Source organism: Saccoglossus kowalevskii, chromosome 12 (genome assembly GCF_978046115.1).
Source record: "Saccoglossus kowalevskii chromosome 12, keSacKowa6.1, whole genome shotgun sequence".
In the NCBI taxonomy this organism is placed as follows: Eukaryota; Metazoa; Hemichordata; class Enteropneusta; family Harrimaniidae; genus Saccoglossus; species Saccoglossus kowalevskii.
In genome coordinates, this window is record NC_140652.1 from 445966 (window position 1) to 469294 (window position 23329).

Consider the following 23329-nt stretch of genomic DNA (forward strand, 5'->3'; position numbering starts at 1 on the left):
CAGGTAGGGGTTAATCAATTACACTGTCAATAGATATGATGATGACAGGCAGGGGTTAATCAATTACACTGCAAATAGATATGATGATGACAGGTAGGGGTTAATCAATTACACTGCCAATAGATATGATGATGACAGGCAGGGGTTAATCAATTACACTGCAAATAGATATGATGATGACAGGTAGGGGTTAATCAATTACACTGCCAATAGATATGATGATGACAGGTAGGGGTTAATCAATTACACTGCCAATAGATATGATGATGACAGGTAGGGGTTAATCAATTACACTGCCAATAGATATGATGATGACAGGTAGGGGTTAATCAATTACACTGCCAATAGATATGATGATGACAGGTAGGGGTTAATCAATTACACTGCCAATAGATATGATGATGACAGGCAGGGGTTAATCAATTACACTGCCAATAGATATGATGATGACAGGTAGGGGTTAATCAATTACACTGCCAATAGATATGATGATGACAGGTAGGGGTTAATCAATTACACTGCAAATAAATATGATGATGACAGGTAGGGGTTAATCAATTACACTGCCAATAGATATGATGATGACAGGTAGGGGTTAATCAATTACACTGCCAATAGATATGATGATGACAGGTAGGGGTTAATCAATTACACTGCATATAGATATGATGATGACAGGTAGGGGTTAATCAATTACACTGCATATAGATATGATGATGACAGGTAGGGGTTAATCAATTACACTGCCAATAGATATGATGATGACAGGTAGGGGTTAATCAATTACACTGCCAATAGATATGATGATGACAGGTAGGGGTTAATCAATTACACTGCATATAGATATGATGATGACAGGTAGGGGTTAATCAATTACATTGCCAATAGATATGATGATGACGACAGGTAGGGGTTAATCAATTACACTGCCAATAGATATGATGATGACAGGTAGGGGTTAATCAATTACACTGCCAATAGATATGATGATGACAGGTAGGGGTTAATCAATTACACTGGAAATAGATATGTTGTTGACAGGTAGGGGTTAATCAATTACACTGCCAATAGATATGATGATGACAGGTAGGGGTTAATCAATTACACTGCCAATAGATATGATGACGACAGGTAGGGGTTAATCAATTACACTGCCAATAGATATGATGATGACAGGTAGGGGTTAATCAATTACACTGGAAATAGATATGTTGTTGACAGGTAGGGGTTAATCAATTACACTGCCAATAGATATGATGATGACAGGTAGGGGTTAATCAATTACACTGCCAATAGATATGATGATGACAGGTAGGGGTTAATCAATTACACTGCCAATAGATATGATGATGACAGGTAGGGGTTAATCAATTACACTGCCAATAGATATGATGATGACAGGTAGGGGTTAATCAATTACACTGCCAATAGATATGATGATGACAGGTAGGGGTTAATCAATTACACTGCAAATAAATATGATGATGACAGGTAGGGGTTAATCAATTACACTGCAAATAGATATGATGATGACAGATAGGGTTAATCAATTACACTGCATATAGATATGTTGATGACAGGTAGGGGTTAATCAACTACACTGCAATTAGATATGATGATGACAGGTAGGGGTTTAATCAATTACACTGCCAATAGATATGATGATGACAGGTAGGGGTTAATCAATTACACTGCAAATAGATATGATGATGACAGATAGGGTTAATCAATTACACTGCATATAGATATGTTGATGACAGGTAGGGGTTAATCAACTACACTGCAATTAGATATGATGATGACAGGTAGGGGTTTAATCAATTACACTGCCAATAGATATGATGATGACAGGTAGGGGTTAATCAATTACACTGCCAATAGATATGATGATGACAGGTAGGGGTTAATCAATTACACTGCAAATAAATATGATGATGACAGGTAGGGGTTAATCAATTACACTGCAAATAGATATGATGATGACAGATAGGGTTAATCAATTACACTGCATATAGATATGTTGATGACAGGTAGGGGTTAATCAACTACACTGCAATTAGATATGATGATGACAGGCAGGGGTTAATCAATTACACTGCCAATAGATATGATGATGACAGGTAGGGGTTAATCCATTACACTGCCAATAGATATGATGATGACAGGTAGGGGTTAATCAATTACACTGCCAATAGATATGATGATGACAGGTAGTGGTTAATCAATTACACTGCATATAGATATGATGATGACAGGTAGTGGTTAATCAATTACACTGCATATAGATATGAGGATGACAGGTAGGGGTTAATCAATTACACTGCCAATAGATATGATGATGACAGGTAGTGGTTAATCAATTACACTGCATATAGATATGATGATGACAGGTAGGGGTTAATCAATTACACTGCCAATAGATATGATGATGACAGGTAGGGGTTAATCAATTACACTGCCAATAGATATGATGATGACAGGTAGGGGTTAATCAATTACACTGCCAATAGATATGATGATGACAGGCAGGGGTTAATCAATTACACTGCCAATAGATATGATGATGACAGGTAGGGGTTAATCAATTACACTGCCAATAGATATGATGATGACAGGTAGTGGTTAATCAATTACACTGCATATAGATATGAGGATGACAGGTAGGGGTTAATCAATTACACTGCCAATAGATATGATGATGACGACAGGTAGGGGTTAATCAATTACACTGCCAATAGATATGATGATGACAGGTAGGGGTTAATCAATTACACTGCCAATAGATATGTTGATGACAGGTAGGGGTTAATCAATTACACTGCCAATAGATATGATGATGACGACAGGTAGGGGTTAATCAATTACACTGCCAATAGATATGATGATGACAGGCAGGGGTTAATCAATTACACTGCCAATAGATATGATGATGACAGGTAGGGGTTAATCAATTACACTGCCAATAGATATGATGATGACAGGTTGGGGTTAATCAATTACACTGCCAATAGATATGATGATGACAGGCAGGGGTTAATCAATTACACTGCAAATAGATATGATGATGACAGGTAGGGGTTAATCAATTACACTGCCAATAGATATGATGATGACAGGTAGGGGTTAATCAATTACACTGCCAATAGATATGATGATGACAGATAGGGGTTAGTCAATTACACTGCCAATAGATATGATGATGACAGGTAGGGGTTAATCAATTACACTGCCAATAGATATGATGATGACAGGTAGGGGTTAATCAATTACACTGCCAATAGATATGATGATGACAGGCAGGGGTTAATCAATTACACTGCAAATAGATATGATGATGACAGGTAGGGGTTAATCAATTACACTGCCAATAGATATGATGATGACAGGTAGGGGTTAATCAATTACACTGCAAATAGATATGATGTTGACAGGTAGGGGTTAATCAATTACACTGCATATAGATATGATGATGACAGGCAGGGGTTAATCAATTACACTGCAAATAGATATGATGATGACAGGTAGGGGTTAATCAATTACACTGCCAATAGATATGATGATGACAGGTAGGGGTTAATCAATTACACTGCCAATAGATATGATGATGACAGGCAGGGGTTAATCAATTACACTGCAAATAGATATGATGATGACAGGTAGTGGTTAATCAATTACACTGCAAATAGATATGATGATGACAGGTAGGGGTTAATCAATTACACTGCCAATAGATATGATGATGACAGGTAGGGGTTAATCAATTACACTGCAAATAGATATGATGATGACAGGCAGGGGTTAATCAATTACACTGCAAATAGATATGATGATGACAGGTAGGGGTTAATCAATTACACTGCCAATAGATATGATGATGACAGGTAGGGGTTAATCAATTACACTGCCAATAGATATGATGATGACAGGTAGGGGTTAATCAATTACACTGCAAATATATATGATGATGACAGGTAGGGGTTAATCAATTACACTGCCAATAGATATGATGATGACAGGTAGGGGTTAATCAATTACACTGCCAATAGATATGATGATGACAGATAGGGGTTAATTAATAGATATGATGATGACAGGTAGGGGTTAATCAATTACACTGCCAATAGATATGATGATGACAGGTAGGGGTTAATCAATTACACTGCCAATAGATATGATGATGACAGGTAGGGGTTAATCAATTACACTGCCAATAGATATGATGATGACAGGTAGGGGTTAATCAATTACACTGCCAATAGATATGATGATGACAGGTAGGGGTTAATCAATTACACTGCAAATATATATGATGATGACAGGTAGGGGTTAATCAATTACACTGCCAATAGATATGATGATGACAGGTAGGGGTTAATCAATTACACTGCCAATAGATATGATGATGACAGGCAGGGGTTAATCAATTACACTGCAAATAGATATGATGATGACAGGTAGGGGTTAATCAATTACACTGCCAATAGATATGATGATGACAGGTAGGGGTTAATCAATTACACTGCCAATAGATATGATGATGACAGGTAGGGGTTAATCAATTACACTGCCAATAGATATGATAATGACAGGTAGGGGTTAATCAATTACACTGCCAATAGATATGATGATAACAGGTAGGGGTTAATCAATTACACTGCCAATAGATATGATGATGACAGATAGGGGTTAATCAATTACACTGACAATAGATATGATGATGACAGGTAGGGGTTAATCAATTACACTGCCAATAGATATGATGACGACAGGTAGGGGTTAATCAATTACACTGCCAATAGATATGATGATGACAGGTAGGGGTTAATCAATTACACTGCCAATAGATATGATGATGACAGGTAGGTGTTAATCAATTACACTGCCAATAGATATGATGATGACAGGTAGGGATTAATCAATTACACTGCCAATAGATATGATGATGACAGGCAGGGGTTAATCAATTACACTGCCAATAGATATGATGATGACAGGTAGGGGTTAATTAATTACACTGCCAATAGATATGATGATGACAGATAGGAGTTAATCAATTACACTGCCAATAGATATGATGATGACAGGTAGGGGTTAATCAATTACACTGCCAATAGATATGATGATGACAGGTAGGGGTTAATCAATTACACTGCCAATAGATATGATGATGACAGGTAGGGGTTAATCAATTACACTGCCAATAGATATGATGATGACAGGTAGGGGTTAATCAATTACACTGCCAATAGATATGATGATGACAGGTAGGGGTTAATCAATTACACTGCCAATAGATATGATGATGACAGGTAGGGGTTAATCAATTACACTGCCAATAGATATGATGATGACAGGTAGGGGTTAATCAATTACACTGCAAATAGATATGATGATGACAGGTAGGGGTTAATCAATTACACTGCCAATATATATATATATATATAACAGGCAAAATAAATGTTATCATGTGATCATATGCTGTAGGTTTGAATATGTCAATAATGGAGATGATGTGTTTGGTGTCATGGGATATGACAGACAAGGTTATGACAGAAGAGGTTGGAATAGATATGGATATAATAGACAAGGTATGAACCAATAACAATAATTTCAAGAAGGGTACATGAATAATGCAGTATGTTGTATTGATTGGTGTATACAGTGTAGTTGCTGTGCTCAGGGATTGAAATAGAATTTTTCCCCTGCATGCACAGTGTGCAAGTTGAATTTGAAATTTACCTGCATTAACTTGTTGTGAAGTGCACGGCCACCAATTTTAAAGTTTTAATAAAATTTACAGGTTCTCGATCTATGCGATCATGAAAGAATTTGCTTTTTAGCTCCGCTGTCCACTTTGTCGAGCGGAGCTTATCATATGAGTGATTGTCCGTCGCCCGTTTCAATGTTTTACTTTTTCGACTTCTTCTTGAAAACTACAAGCCTGAATGCTTTGATACTTGGTGTATATGTACCTTGGGTAGACCTCTCTCAGATTTGTTCATTTCATGTCAAAATCTCAAATTCTCTATTTTTGATGAATATTTTTGTAATTTTTGGTAAAAAGTGATATTTTCGACTTCTTGTTAAAAACCGCAAGTCCAATTGCTTTGATATTACATAATTATATAGGTACTACATGTGGACCTCTCTCAGATTTGTTCATTTTGTAATGATATCTTCAATTCTCTAATTTTGGTGAATATTTTTGGAAAAAGTGATATTTTCGACTTCTTGTTAAAAACCTCAAGTCCAATTGCTTTGATATTACATATATAGGTACTACATGTGGTTCTAACTCAGATTTGTTCATTTCATGATGATATCTTCAATTCTCTAATTTTGATGAATATTTTTGTAATTTTTGGTAAAAAGTGATATTTACGACTTCTTGTTGAAAACCGCAAGTCCAATTGCTTTGATATTACATATATGGGTACTACATGTGGACCTCTCTCAGATTTGTTCATTTTGTAATGATATCTTTAAATCTCTAATTTTGGTGAATATTTTTGTCATTTTTGGTAAAAAGTGATATTTTCAACTTCTTGTCAAAAACCGCAAGTCCAATTGCTTTGATATTACATATATAGGTACTACATGTGGACCTCCCTCAGATTTGTTCATTTTGTAATAATATCTTTAATTTTCTAATTTTGGTGAATATTTTTGTCATTTTTGGTAAAAAGTGATATTTTCCAATATTGTTGAAAACCGCAAGTCTGATTGCTTTGATACTATACATATTGTTCATTTTCTAATGATATCTTCTATTCTTTAATTGTAATGTACATTGCTAACAGCGGAGCTATCTCAGCTGAGAGGCTGCTTGTTTTGAGTTATCTTACAATATTGGTTGAACTTAATTTAGTCTTAGTGAATATAATGAGAAAATGTGTGCGTGCACATTATATTTTTAGTTTACTTGCACATGCTAATTGTCCATTTCTTTGTTGACCATCAAGAATTTAGTTTTTGACATATTCAAGACAGATTACTATGAACAGTTTAGATATCTTGGTGATTTAAAAGAAAGCTTAGCTAGCTTTAAGCCAGCTTAATGTTACACACAAACTAAGAGTCTTAAGTGTATCAATATTCTGCCTTTATAATGCAATGAATACAGTGTGTGTTTAATTGTAGGCTACTCCAGAGATGGCTATGATGTTTCTGGCTATAATAGACGTGGATATGATCGTTATGGTTTTGATCATGATGGTTTTGATGAAAGGGGATATGACAGAGATGGTTATGATAGGAATGGAAACAGAGATACAAGTGACTACTATAGTGATAATGGTTATAACGTATACTGTTTTGATCGTCATGGATTCAACCCTGATGGCTATGACCAGCATGGATACACAATACATATGTATGATGAAGACTATTGTACATATGCATTTCATGGTCCTCATATAATCAAGACATCATATCGAGTACAACAACTTCTTTATAAACACAACAAGAATTTTCTACAAAGCATTGGCAGAACATGTGAAGCACTCGAGCCACACTCTTCCACATGGTATGATCAAACATGGATCCTGAATCGACCACAGAATCACATTCACACTCTAGCTCATACAAGGTATCCAGACTCTGTCACATCACAGTTATTTTGCTTTGATGTGGAAACACTTGTATCTGAATGTGTTTGTGAAAAGAATTTTGCAGAATGTCTATATAATCCATGTGATACTGAATGCCCATCATATCCACATGCAGTATGCCATGTTAGTTTCTGTCAGCAATGTCATGCAATATGGATTAACAATGGACAAGTCGTGGATTGTAATCACACCAAACAAGGTTGGTTGGCTGCTTGCCTATGGTATCTTGCATTGTGTCACACACTGTTCATGTCATCGCATGTGTTATTTGTGTTACATTTGGGTTATGTCATCAGCCATGTGTCTTGTTTTATGTCACATTTAGTTCATGTCATCAGCCATGTGTCTTGTTTTATGTCACATTTGGTTCATGTCATCAGCCATGTGTCTTGTTTTATGTCACATTTGGTTTATGTCATCAGCCATGTGTCTTGTTTTATGTCACATTTGGTTCATGTCATCAGCCATGTGTCTTGTTTTGTGTCACATTTGGGTTATGTCATCAGCCATGTGTCTTGTTTTATGTCACATTTGGTTTATGTCATCACCCATGTGTCTTGTTTTATGTTACATTTGGTTCATGTCATCACCCATGTGTCTTGTTTTGTGTCACATTTGGTTTATGTCATCAGCCATGTGTCGTTTTATGTCACATTTGGTTAATGTCATCAGCCATGTGTCTTGTTTTATGTCACATTTGGTTTATGTCATCAGCCATGTGTCTTGTTTTATGTCACATTTGGCTTATGTTATCAGCCATGTGTCTTGTTTTATGTCACATTTGGCTTATGTTATCAGCCATGTGTCTTGTTTTGTGTCACATTTGGTTTATGTCATCAGCCATGTGTCTTGTTTTATGTCACATTTGGTTAATGTCATCAGCCATGTGTCTTGTTTTATGTCACATTTGGTTTATGTCATCAGCCATGTGTCTTGTTTTATGTCACATTTGGTTCATGTCATCAGTCACAATATTTTGTGTCAAAGGTGATTATAATTCCAATATGATGATTTTTCCACAGATCCTTGCAATCCTAATCCCTGTATAAATGGTGGTACATGTAATGTGGTTACTGTATGGACAAATCAACCTGAAGTTTTTGTATGTCAGTGTATTCTACCATATACAGGTATTAATACCATATTGCATATTGCCAAACTTCCATTCTTGTTTTGTTTTAACAGGCAAGTTTTTTCAGTCTTGACATGTTGAGTTTATTCAATCATACCATGCCATACCATTCACATACAGCCACATATCAATGAAACTTGTTGCTGGCAAATAATGAATAGCTCTTTAATTCTTTTCTAAATCTAAGTAATCAAAGTGGGTCTTTTTAACCATTTTCATTAAAGCCATATGAACCCATTGTCACTTAGATTTGTTGTTGTATCTATGTTGCTGAGTTCAATACTAATTTGCATACTTGTACTTTCATTAAAAGATGTTAAGGACGCAGTTTTTTTAGCTCCACTGTCGACTTTGTCGAGCGGAGCTTATCATATGAGTGATTGTCCGTCGTCGTCGTCCGTCGTCGTCGTCCGTCGTCGTCGTCCGTCGTCCGTGTCAATGTTTTACTTTTTCGACTTCTTCTTGAAAACTACAAGCCTAAATGCTTTGATACTTGGTGTATATGTACCTTGGGTAGACCTCTCTTAGGTTTGTTCATTTCATGTTGATATCTTTAATTCTCTAATTTTGGTGAATATTTTTGTCATTTTTGGTAAAAACTGATATTTTCGACTTCTTGTTAAAAACCGCAAGTGCAATTGCTTTCATATTACATATATAGGTACTACATGTGGACCTCTCTCAGATTTGTTCATTTCGTGATGATATCTTCAATTCTCTAATTTTGGTGAATATTTTTGTCATTTTTGGTAAAAACTGATATTTTCGACTTCTTGTTAAAAACCACAAGTGCAATTGCTTTGATATTACATATATAGGTACTACATGTGGACCTCTCTCAGATTTGTTCATTTTGTAATGATATCTTTAATTCTCTAATTTTGGTGAATATTTTTGTCATTTTTGGTAAAAACTGATATTTTCGACTTCTTGTAAAAAACCGCAAGTGCAAATGCTTTGATATTACATATATAGGTACTACATGTGGACCTCTCTCAGATTTGTTTATTTCGTGATGATATCTTCAATTCTCTAATTTTGGTGAATATTTTTGTCATTTTTGGTAAAAAGTGATATTTTTGACTTCTTGTTAAAAACCGCAAGTCCGATTGCTTTGATATTACATATATAGGTACTACATGTGGACCTCTCTCAGATTTGTTCATTTTGTGATGATATCTTCAATTCTCTAATTTTGGTGAATATTTTTGTCATTTTTGGTAAAAAGTGATATTTTCGACTTCTTGTTGAAAACTGTAAGTCCGATTGCTTTGATATTACATATATAGGTACTACATGTGGACCTCTCTCAGATTTGTTCGTTTTGTGATGATGTCTTCAATTCTCTAATTAATTTATTTTGGTAAATATTTTTGTAATTTTTGGTAAAAAGTGATATTTTCGACTTCTTGTTAAAAACTGTAAGTCCGATTGCTTTGATACTATTCATATTGTTCATTTTCTAATAATGTCTTCAGTTCTTTAATTGAAATGTGCATTGCTAACAGCGGAGCTATCTCAGCCGATAGGCTGCTTGTCTTTTTCATTTGATCATTTTTGTAAAATACAGGATTAGTAGATTAATTTTATATGTGACTTGAAACAGAATAATTTAACTAAACCATACATTTATTTTATCTTGTCATACTCATCTCTGAGTTTGACTGATGGCACTTGTCTTCTCTATTGTGAGTGTCTAAACAAACTGACTACATTACTATATGAGGTAGTAAAACTGACAGACATGTATATGTCACATTCTATGCATTATTTTACATCTACTAATGTAACCTATGGAGTTTGAGAATACAGTAATTGGTGTCTTCATCCACTAACTATGCAAATTGGGACACAGTCAAATAATTATGCAAAGTAGGACACAGAGACAAATAATTAAGCAAATTAGGACAAAGAGTTCAATAATTATGTAAATTAGGACATAGGTTCAAAAATTATACAAATTAGGAAATAGGAAATATTATTATTATTATAATTATTATAATTAGGAAATAATAATAAATAGGACACATAGTCCAATAACTATGCAAATTAAGACATAGAGTCCAATGCTTATGCAAAATAGGACAGAGTTCAATAACTATGCAAATTAGCATACAAACTTCAATTAATTATGCAAAATAGGACACATAGTCCAATAATTATGCAAAATAGGACAGAGTCCAATAACTATACCGGTATGCAAATTAGGACACTATACAAAATAGAACACAGAGTTCAATAACTATGAAAATTAGAACACATAGTCTAATAACTATGTAAATTTACAAAAGTTCTGTTTGACCTCATTAGCAGATCACATAGATGAAAATACACTTACAATATTTTTTTTATTAAAATTTAAATATGGATGATTAAATTTGCTCTGTGTTTTGTACAGTTTTGTAACTGTATATATTACACATGTAATGTTCCATACATAGTGTTTTATTTTTGTTTTTATTACTTTTCTTTGACATGGTCTGTTTTGTTTCTTATTTCACAACAGCAAACTCAATGACTTGTTTTATATCAGAGCTGAGTTTATTTCAATTTCAGGTGAGCATTGTGAAAGAGAAGAGTTTGATATCTGTATTTTACAATTAAATGAAGGTGACACAGGATGTGGTGTTCAGTCACCAAGATGGTACTTTGATATGATTACCATGACATGTCACCAATTTATGTATAAAGGTTGTCATGGTAATGGCAACAATTTTGCAACTACCAGTGAGTGCACACAGAGCTGTATTAATGGAGCATGTTGTTGGAGAACCTTGGTGCAGTCACCAGTTGGGTATGACATGAATGGATACGACAGGTTAGTATTGACATGAATGGATATGACAGGTTAGTATTGATATGAATGGATATGACAGGTTAGTATTGATATGAATGGATATGACAGGTTAGTATTGATATGAATGGATATGACAGGTTAGTATTGACATGAATGGATATGACAGGTTAGTATTGATATGAATGGATATGACAGGTTAGTATTGACATGAATGGATATGGCAGGTTAGTATTGACATGGATTGATATGGCAGGTTAGTATTGACATGAATGGATATGACAGGTTACTATTGATATGAATGGATATGACAGGTTACTATTGACATGAATGGATATGGCAGGTTAGTATTGACATGGATTGATATGGCAGGTTAGTATTGACATGAATGGATATGACAGGTTACTATTGATATGAATGGATATGACAGGTTACTATTGACATGGATGGATATGGCAGGTTAGTATTGACATGGATTGATATGGCAGGTTAGTATTGACATGAATGGATATGACAGGTTACTATTGATATGAATGGATATGACAGGTTAGTATTGACATGAATGGATATGACAGGTTAGTATTGATATGAATGGATATGACAGGTTACTATTGATATGAATGGATATGACAGGTTAGTATTGACATGGATGGATATGGCAGGTTAGTATTGACATGAATGGATATGACAGGTTACTATTGACATGGATGGATATGGCAGGTTAGTATTGACATGAATGGATATGACAGGTTAGTATTGACATGAATGGATATGACAGGTTAGTATTGATATGAATGAATATGACAGGTTAGTATTGACATGGATGGATATGGCAGGTTAGTATTGACATGAATGGATATGACAGGTTAGTATTGACATGGATGGATATGACAGGTTAGTATTGACATGAATGGATATGACAGGTTACTATTGACATGAATGGATATGACAGGTTACTATTGACATGGATGGATATGGCAGGTTAGTATTGACATGAATGGATATGACAGGTTAGTATTGATATGAATGGATATGACAGGTTACTATTGACATGGATGGATATGGCAGGTTAGTATTGACATGGATTGATATGGCAGGTTAGTATTGACATGGATTGATATGACAGGTTAGTATTGACATGAATGGGTATGACAGGTTAGTATTGACATGAATGGATATGACAGGTTAGTATTGACATGAATGGATACGACAGGTTAGTATTGACATGAATGGATATGACAGGTTAGTAATGACATGAATGGATATGACAGGTTACTATTGACATGGATGGATATGACAGGTTAGTATTGACATGAATGGATATGACAGGTTAGTATTGACATGAATGGATACGACAGGTTAGTATTGACATGAATGGATATGACAGGTTAGTAATGACATGAATGGATATGACAGGTTACTATTGACATGGATGGATATGACAGGTTAGTATTGACATGAATGGATATGACAGGTTACTATTGACATGAATGGATATGACAGGTTACTATTGACATGGATGGATATGGCAGGTTAGTATTGACATGAATGGATATGACAGGTTAGTATTGATATGAATGGATATGACAGGTTACTATTGACATGGATGGATATGGCAGGTTAGTATTGACATGGATTGATATGGCAGGTTAGTATTGACATGGATTGATATGACAGGTTAGTATTGACATGAATGGGTATGACAGGTTAGTATTGACATGAATGGATATGACAGGTTAGTATTGACATGAATGGATACGACAGGTTAGTATTGACATGAATGGATATGACAGGTTAGTAATGACATGAATGGATATGACAGGTTACTATTGACATGGATGGATATGACAGGTTAGTATTGACATGAATGGATATGACAGGTTAGTATTGACATGAATGGATACGACAGGTTAGTATTGACATGAATGGATATGACAGGTTAGTAATGACATGAATGGATATGACAGGTTACTATTGACATGGATGGATATGACAGGTTAGTATTGACATGAATGGATATGACAGGTTACTATTGACATGAATGGATATGACAGGTTAGTATTGACATGATTGGATATGACAGGTTAGTATTGATATGAATGGATATGACAGGTTACTATTGACATGGATGGATATGACAGGTTAGTAATGACATGAATGGATATGACAGGTTACTATTGACATGGATGGATATGACAGGTTAGTATTGACATGAATGGATATGACAGGTTACTATTGACATGAATGGATATGACAGGTTAGTATTGACATGATTGGATATGACAGGTTAGTATTGATATGAATGGATATGACAGGTTACTATTGACATGGATGGATATGACAGGTTAGTAATGACATGAATGGATATGACAGGTTACTATTGACATGAATGGATATGACAGGTTAGTATTGACATGATTGGATATGACAGGTTAGTAATGACATGAATGGATATGACAGGTTACTATTGACATGGATGGATATGACAGGTTAGTAATGACATGAATGGATATGACAGGTTACTATTGACATGGATGGATATGACAGGTTACTATTGACATGAATGGATATGACAGGTTACTATTGACATGGATGGATATGGCAGGTTAGTATTGACATGAATGGATATGACAGGTTAGTATTGATATGAATGGATATGACAGGTTACTATTGACATGGATGGATATGGCAGGTTAGTATTGACATGGATTGATATGGCAGGTTAGTATTGACATGGATTGATATGACAGGTTAGTATTGACATGAATGGATATGACAGGTTAGTATTGATATGAATGGATATGACAGGTTACTATTGACATGGATGGATATGGCAGGTTAGTATTGACATGAATGGATATGACAGGTTAGTATTGATATGAATGGATATGACAGGTTACTATTGACATGGATGGATATGGCAGGTTAGTATTGACATGAATGGATATGACAGGTTAGTATTGATATGAATGGATATGACAGGTTACTATTGACATGGATGGATATGGCAGGTTAGTATTGACATGAATGGATATGACAGGTTAGTATTGATATGAATGGATATGACAGGTTACTATTGACATGGATGGATATGGCAGGTTAGTATTGACATGGATTGATATGGCAGGTTAGTATTGACATGGATTGATATGACAGGTTAGTATTGACATGAATGGATATGACAGGTTAGTATTGACATGAATGGATATGACAGGTTAGTATTTACATGAATGGATATGACAGGTTAGTATTGACATGAATGGATATGATAGGTTAGTATTGACATGATTGGATATGACAGGTTAGTATTGACATGGATTGATATGACAGGTTAGAATTGGCATGAATGGAAATGACAGGTTAGTATTGGCATGAATGGATATGACAGGTTAGTATTGACATGAATGGATATGACAGGTTAGTATTGACATGAATGGAAATGACAGGTTAGTATTGACATGGATTGATATGACAGGTTAGTATTGGCATGAATGGAAATGACAGGTTAGTATTGACATGAATGGATATGACAGGTTAGTATTGACATGAATGGATATGACAGGTTAGTATTGACATGGATTGATATGACAGGTTAGTATTGACATGAATGGATATGACAGGTTAGTATTGACATGGATGGATATGGCAGGTTAGTATTGACATGAATGGATATGACAGGTTACTATTGACATGGATGGATATGGCAGGTTAGTATTGACATGAATGGATATGACAGGTTAGTATTGACATGAATGGATATGACAGGTTAGTATTGATATGAATGGATATGACAGGTTAGTATTGACATGGATGGATATGGCAGGTTAGTATTGACATGAATGGATATGACAGGTTACTATTGACATGGATGGATATGACAGGTTAGTATTGACATGAATGGATATGACAGGTTACTATTGACATGAATGGATATGACAGGTTACTATTGACATGGATGGATATGGCAGGTTAGTATTGACATGAATGGATATGACAGGTTAGTATTGATATGAATGGATATGACAGGTTACTATTGACATGGATGGATATGGCAGGTTAGTATTGACATGGATTGATATGGCAGGTTAGTATTGACATGGATTGATATGACAGGTTAGTATTGACATGAATGGGTATGACAGGTTAGTATTGACATGAATGGATATGACAGGTTAGTATTGACATGAATGGATACGACAGGTTAGTATTGACATGAATGGATATGACAGGTTAGTAATGACATGAATGGATATGACAGGTTACTATTGACATGGATGGATATGACAGGTTAGTATTGACATGAATGGATATGACAGGTTAGTATTGACATGAATGGATACGACAGGTTAGTATTGACATGAATGGATATGACAGGTTAGTAATGACATGAATGGATATGACAGGTTACTATTGACATGGATGGATATGACAGGTTAGTATTGACATGAATGGATATGACAGGTTACTATTGACATGAATGGATATGACAGGTTACTATTGACATGGATGGATATGGCAGGTTAGTATTGACATGAATGGATATGACAGGTTAGTATTGATATGAATGGATATGACAGGTTACTATTGACATGGATGGATATGGCAGGTTAGTATTGACATGGATTGATATGGCAGGTTAGTATTGACATGGATTGATATGACAGGTTAGTATTGACATGAATGGATATGACAGGTTAGTATTGATATGAATGGATATGACAGGTTACTATTGACATGGATGGATATGGCAGGTTAGTATTGACATGAATGGATATGACAGGTTAGTATTGATATGAATGGATATGACAGGTTACTATTGACATGGATGGATATGGCAGGTTAGTATTGACATGAATGGATATGACAGGTTAGTATTGATATGAATGGATATGACAGGTTACTATTGACATGGATGGATATGGCAGGTTAGTATTGACATGAATGGATATGACAGGTTAGTATTGATATGAATGGATATGACAGGTTACTATTGACATGGATGGATATGGCAGGTTAGTATTGACATGGATTGATATGGCAGGTTAGTATTGACATGGATTGATATGACAGGTTAGTATTGACATGAATGGATATGACAGGTTAGTATTGACATGAATGGATATGACAGGTTAGTATTTACATGAATGGATATGACAGGTTAGTATTGACATGAATGGATATGATAGGTTAGTATTGACATGATTGGATATGACAGGTTAGTATTGACATGGATTGATATGACAGGTTAGAATTGGCATGAATGGAAATGACAGGTTAGTATTGGCATGAATGGATATGACAGGTTAGTATTGACATGAATGGATATGACAGGTTAGTATTGACATGAATGGAAATGAAAGGTTAGTATTGACATGGATTGATATGACAGGTTAGTATTGGCATGAATGGAAATGACAGGTTAGTATTGACATGAATGGATATGACAGGTTAGTATTGACATGAATGGATATGACAGGTTAGTATTGACATGGATTGATATGACAGGTTAGTATTGACATGAATGGATATGACAGGTTAGTATTGACATGAATGGATATGACAGGTTAGTATTTACATGAATGGATATGACAGGTTAGTATTGACATGAATGGATATGACAGGTTAGTATTGACATGATTGGATATGACAGGTTAGTATTGACATGGATTGATATGACAGGTTAGTATTGGCATGAATGGATATGACAGGTTAGTATTGACATGAATGGATATGACAGGTTAGTATTGACATGAATGGAAATGACAGGTTAGTATTGACATGGATTGATATGACAGGTTAGTATTGGCATGAATGGAAATGACAGGTTAGTATTGACATGAATGGATATGACAGGTTAGTATTGACATGAATGGATATGACAGGTTAGTATTGACATGGATGGATATGACAGGTTAGTATTGATATGAATGGATATGACAGGTTAGTATTGACATGAATGGATATGACAGGTTAGTATTGACATGGATGGATATGACAGGTTAGTATTGGCATGAATGGATATGACAGGTTAGTATTGACATGAATGGATATGACAGGTTAGTATTGACATGAATGGATATGACAGGTTAGTATTGACATGGATGGAAATGACAGGTTAGTATTGACATGAATGGAAATGACAGGTTAGTATTGACATAGATGGACATGACAGGTTAGTATTGACATGAATGGGTATGACAGGTTAGTATTGACATGAATGGAAATGACAGGTTAGTATTGATATGAATAGAAATGACAGGTTAGTATTGACATGGATTGATATGACAGGTTAGTATTGACATGAATGGAAATGACAGGTTAGTATTGATGTGGATGGATATGACAGGTTAGTATTGACATGGATGGATGTGACAGGTTAGTATTGGCATGAATAGATATGACAGGTTAGTATTGACATGAATGTAAATGACAGGTTAGTATTGACATGAATGAATATGACAGGTTAGTATTGACATGAATGAAAATGACAGGTTAGTATTGGCATGAATGGATATGACAGGTTAGTATTGGCATGAATGGATATGACAGGTTACTATTGACATGATTGGATATGACAGGTTAGTATTGACATGAATGGATATGACAGGTTAGTATTGACATGATGGATGTGACAGGTTAGTATTGACATGAATGGATATGACAGGTTAGTATTGACATGAATGGAAATGACAGGTTAGTATTGACATGAATGGATATGACAGGTTAGTATTGACATGAATGGATATGACAGGTTAGTATTGACATGAATGGGTATGACAGGTTAGTATTGACATGAATGGAAATGACAGGTTAGTATTGACATGGATTGATATGACAGGTTAGTATTGACATGAATGGAAATGACAGGTTAGTATTGACATGAATGGAAATGACAGGTTAGTATTGACATGAATGGAAATGACAGGTTAGTATTGACATGGATTGACATGACAGGTTAGTATTGACATGAATGGAAATGACAGGTTAGTATTGACATGAATGGATATGACAGGTTAGTATTGACACGAATGGAAATGACATTTTAGTATTGACATGGATTGATATGACAGGTTAGTATTGACATGAATGGAAATGACAGGTTAGTATTGACATGAATGGAAATGACAGGTTAGTATTGACATGGATTAATATGACAGGTTAGTATTGACATGAATGATAATGACAGGTTAGTATTGACACGAATGAAAATGACAGGTTAGTATTGACATGGATTAATATGACAGGTTAGTATTGGCATGAATGGATATGACAGGTTAGTATTGACATGAATGGATATGACAGGTTAGTAATGACGTGGATGGATATGACAGGTTAGTATTGACATGATTGGATATGACAGGTTAGTATTGACATGAATGGATATGACAGGTTAGTATTGACATGAATGGATATGACAGGTTAGTATTGACATGAATGGAAATGACAGGTTAGTATTGACATGAATGGATATGACAGGTTAGTATTGACATGAGTGGATATGACAGGTTAGTATTGACATGTATGGGTATGACAGGTTAGTATTGACATGAATGGAAATGACAGGTTAGTATTGACATGAATGGAAATGACAGGTTAGTATTGACATGGATTGATATGACAGGTTAGTATTGACATGAATGGAAATGACAGGTTAGTATTGACATGAATGGATATGACAGGTTAGTATTGACACAAATGGAAATGACATTTTAGTATTGACATGGATTGATATGACAGGTTAGTATTGACATGAATGGAAATGACAGGTTAGTATTGACATGAATGGAAATGACAGGTTAGTATTGACATGGATTAATATGACAGGTTAGTATTGACATGAATGATAATGACAGGTTAGTATTGACACGAATGGAAATGACAGGTTAGTATTGACATGGATTAATATGACAGATTAGTATTGACATGGATGCATATGTCAGGTTAGTATTGACATGGATGCATATGACAGGTTAGTATTGACATGGATTGATATGACAGGTTAGTATTGACATGAATGGAAATGACAGGTTAGTATTGACATGAATGGATATGACAGGTTAGTATTGACATGAATGGAAATGACAGGTTAGTATTGACATGAATGGAAATGACAGGTTAGTATTGACATGGATTGATATGACAGGTTAGTATTGACATGAATGGAAATGACAGGTTAGCATTGACATGAATGGATATGACAGGTTAGTATTGACACAAATGGAAATGACATTTTAGTATTGACATGGATTGATATGACAGGTTAGTATTGACATGAATGGAAATGACAGGTTAGTATTGACATGAATGGAAATGACAGGTTAGTATTGACATGGATTAATATGACAGGTTAGTATTGACATGAATGATAATGACAGGTTAGTATTGACACGAATGGAAATGACAGGTTAGTATTGACATGGATTAATATGACAGATTAGTATTGACATGGATGCATATGTCAGGTTGTATTGACATGGATGCATATGACAGGTTAGTATTGACATGGATTGATATGACAGGTTAGTATTGACATGGATTGATATGACAGGTTAGTATTGACATGAATGGAAACGACAGGTTAGTATTGACATGGATGGAAATGACAGGTTAGTATTGACATGGATGGAAATGACAGGTTACTATTCACATGAATGGAAATGACAGGTTAGTATTGACATGGATGGATATGACAGGTTAGTATTGACATGGATTGATATGACAGGTTAGTATTGACATGGATTGATATGACAGGTTAGTATTGACATGGATTGATATGACAGGTTAGTATTGACATGGATGGATATGACAGGTTAGTATTGACATGAATGGATATGGCAGGTTAGCATTGACGTGGATGGATATGACAGGTTAGTATTGACATGAATGGATATGACAGGTTAGTATTGGCATGATTGGATATGACATGTTAGTATTGACATGGATGGATGGATATAACTGGTTAGTATTGACATGAATGGATATGACAGGTTAGTATTGACATGAATGGATATGATAGGTTAGTATTTACATGAATGAAAATGACAGGTTAGTATTGACATGGATTGATATGACAGGTTAGTATTTACATGAATGAAAATGACATGGATTGATATGACAGGTTACTATTGACATGATTGGATATGACATATTAGTATTGACATGGATGGATGGATATAACATGTTAGTATTGACATAAATGGATATGACAGGTTAGTATTGACATGAATGGACATGATAGGTTAGTATTGACATGAATGGAAATGACAGGTTAGTATTGACATGAATGAAAAATGACAGGTTAGTATTGACATGGATGGATATGACAGGTTAGTATTGACATGAATGAATATGTCAGGTTAGTATTGACATGAATGGGTATGACAGGTTAGTATTGACATGAATGGAAATGACAGGTTAGTATTGACATGAATGGAAATGACAGGTTAGTATTGACATAGATGGATATGACAGGTTAGTATTGACATGGATTGATATGACATGTTAGTATTGACATGATTGGATATGACAGGTTTGTATTGACATGAATGGATATGACAGGTTAGTATTGCCATGAATGGGTATGGCAGGTTAGTATTGACATGAATGGAAATGACAGGTTAGTATTGACATGGATTGATATGATAGGTTAGTATTGACATGGATTGATATGACAGGTTAGTATTGACATGATTGGATATGACAGGTTAGTATTAACATGAATGGATATGACAGGTTAGTATTGGCATGGATGGATATGACAGGTTAGTATTGACATGAATGGATATGACAGGTTAGTATTGACATGAATGGATATGATAGGTTAGTATTGACATGGATGGATATGACAGGTTAGTATTGACATGAATGGATATGACAGGTTAGTATTGGCATGGATGGATATGACAGGTTAGTATTGACATGAATGAAAATGACAGGTTAGTATTGACATGAATGGATATGACAGGTTAATATTGACATGGATTGATATGACAGGTTAGTATTGACATGGATTGATATGACAGGTTAGTATTGACATGATTGGATATGACAGGTTAGTATTGACATGAATGGATATGACAGGTTAGTATTGACATGAATGGATGGATATGACAGGTTATTATTGGCATGGATGGGTATGACAGGTTAGTATTGACATGAATGGATATGACAGGTTAATATTGACATGAATGAAAATGACAGGTTCGTATTGGCATGAATGGATATGACAGGTTAGTATTGGCATGAATGGATATGACAGGTTAGTATTGACATGGATGGATATGACAGGTTAGTATTGACATGAATTGATATGACAGGTTAGTATTGACATGAATTGATATGACAGGTTAGTATTGACATGGATTGATATGACAGGTTAGAATTGTGCTGTTGTTTACCAGAACACACCAATTTTCCTGGTGTCTGATACTGTACCTGTGTAGTAATCATTGCCCTGTGTTATTTGATAGATATGGTTTTAACATTGATGGAGTTAACAGACTTGGACTGGGACATGAAGCTGTACAGTTCTTGGATTCAGAGTATGATATCCGTGGATATAACACTGATGGATTTGATGTTAATGGTTGTGATCGCCATGGATATGATATGTCTGGATACAATTGCTACAATGGATTCAATTTGACTGGTTACAATCGTATAGGTGAATTTGATGGGAGAACCATATATGATACAGAAGGTTATAATAAGGAAGGTTTTAACAGAGCTGGATTCAATTGCCATGGTATTGATAAAGATGGCTACAACTATTTTGGTGTGAATGCTGGTTATATTCATGAATGTGTTGCTATGACAATGATGGAATGTCAGGATGTAGAATTACAGCCAAATCGTGAAGTGGTGTCATTTACACTTGGTAAACGATGTGAAGACACAAATTGTGGGGATAGCTGTGGATGTAATTTAAATGGTCACAGATACAGAATTGGTGAATCTTTTGAGTACGGATGTCAAACATGTAAATGTAGCATGACTGGGACAGTTCACTGTTCATGTAATAGAACAACTCAAAGACGTGAGATTCGAGATTTAACACCAGATGAAATGAAGAGATACCAGAATGCCATCAAAGTTTTATATCCTTCTAAGTGGCAATATTTTGTGAACCTGCATGCAGACAGTCTTCCCCAGGCATATGGTTCAGACGTATTCCTGCCATGGCATAGGTAAGTGTGGTAGGTACAGAACTTTCCTCTTGGTAGGGGAAAATTCTTGGGAACTTCAAATTTTATCATTGTCTATATATATATGTTCATGTAACAAGATTAAAATTCAATAACAACAGATTTACCACTTTTGGTATTTTCTATCTAACTGTGTAAAATGAGTGTCAGGGTGAGTACACATATCATAGCAGTGGGTCAATATTTATACAATATTTATGTTATAACAAAATTATGGATATTATTATTGATTTATTTAATTTTGATAAAAGAAAATAAATATAATAAAACAGTTGGATATACTAGATGTGTGTACTTGTACAGTATGATTGCAATCAAGGCATGTCAGAGATAATAAAACAGCATTCTTAAATTTCTGTTATTTGCCATTTTGAATCTGATCTGTAAAAACAATTATAGAGGTCCATGTAAGGTCTGGAATGTCAACAATGCTTGATTTTGATGCGTTAAAATTTAGCTATATTTAATGTGATCATGGAATGCATACCTATGCAATATGTGATTTATTGTGACCTTTGTTTAAGACTATTTTATAGGAAATAGCACAAAATAAGATTCCCATAATTCTCTGCTGCCTGGGGTCTGTACA

General features: G+C 34.9%; 1 protein-coding gene across 1 annotated transcript in view; it reads left to right on the forward strand.

Moving 5' to 3' along the window:
- The window catches only part of LOC146735406 (uncharacterized), a 76142-nt gene that overhangs the window by 30892 nt on the left and 21921 nt on the right, over window positions 1–23329 (forward strand). The window contains exons 8-12 of the mRNA XM_085506272.1: window positions 5485–5588; window positions 7141–7809; window positions 8633–8740; window positions 11299–11560; window positions 22006–22722. Of these exons, the coding sequence (XP_085362398.1) occupies window positions 5485–5588; window positions 7141–7809; window positions 8633–8740; window positions 11299–11560; window positions 22006–22722 (1860 nt within the window). The remainder of the gene's footprint in view (window positions 1–5484; window positions 5589–7140; window positions 7810–8632; window positions 8741–11298; window positions 11561–22005; window positions 22723–23329) is intronic.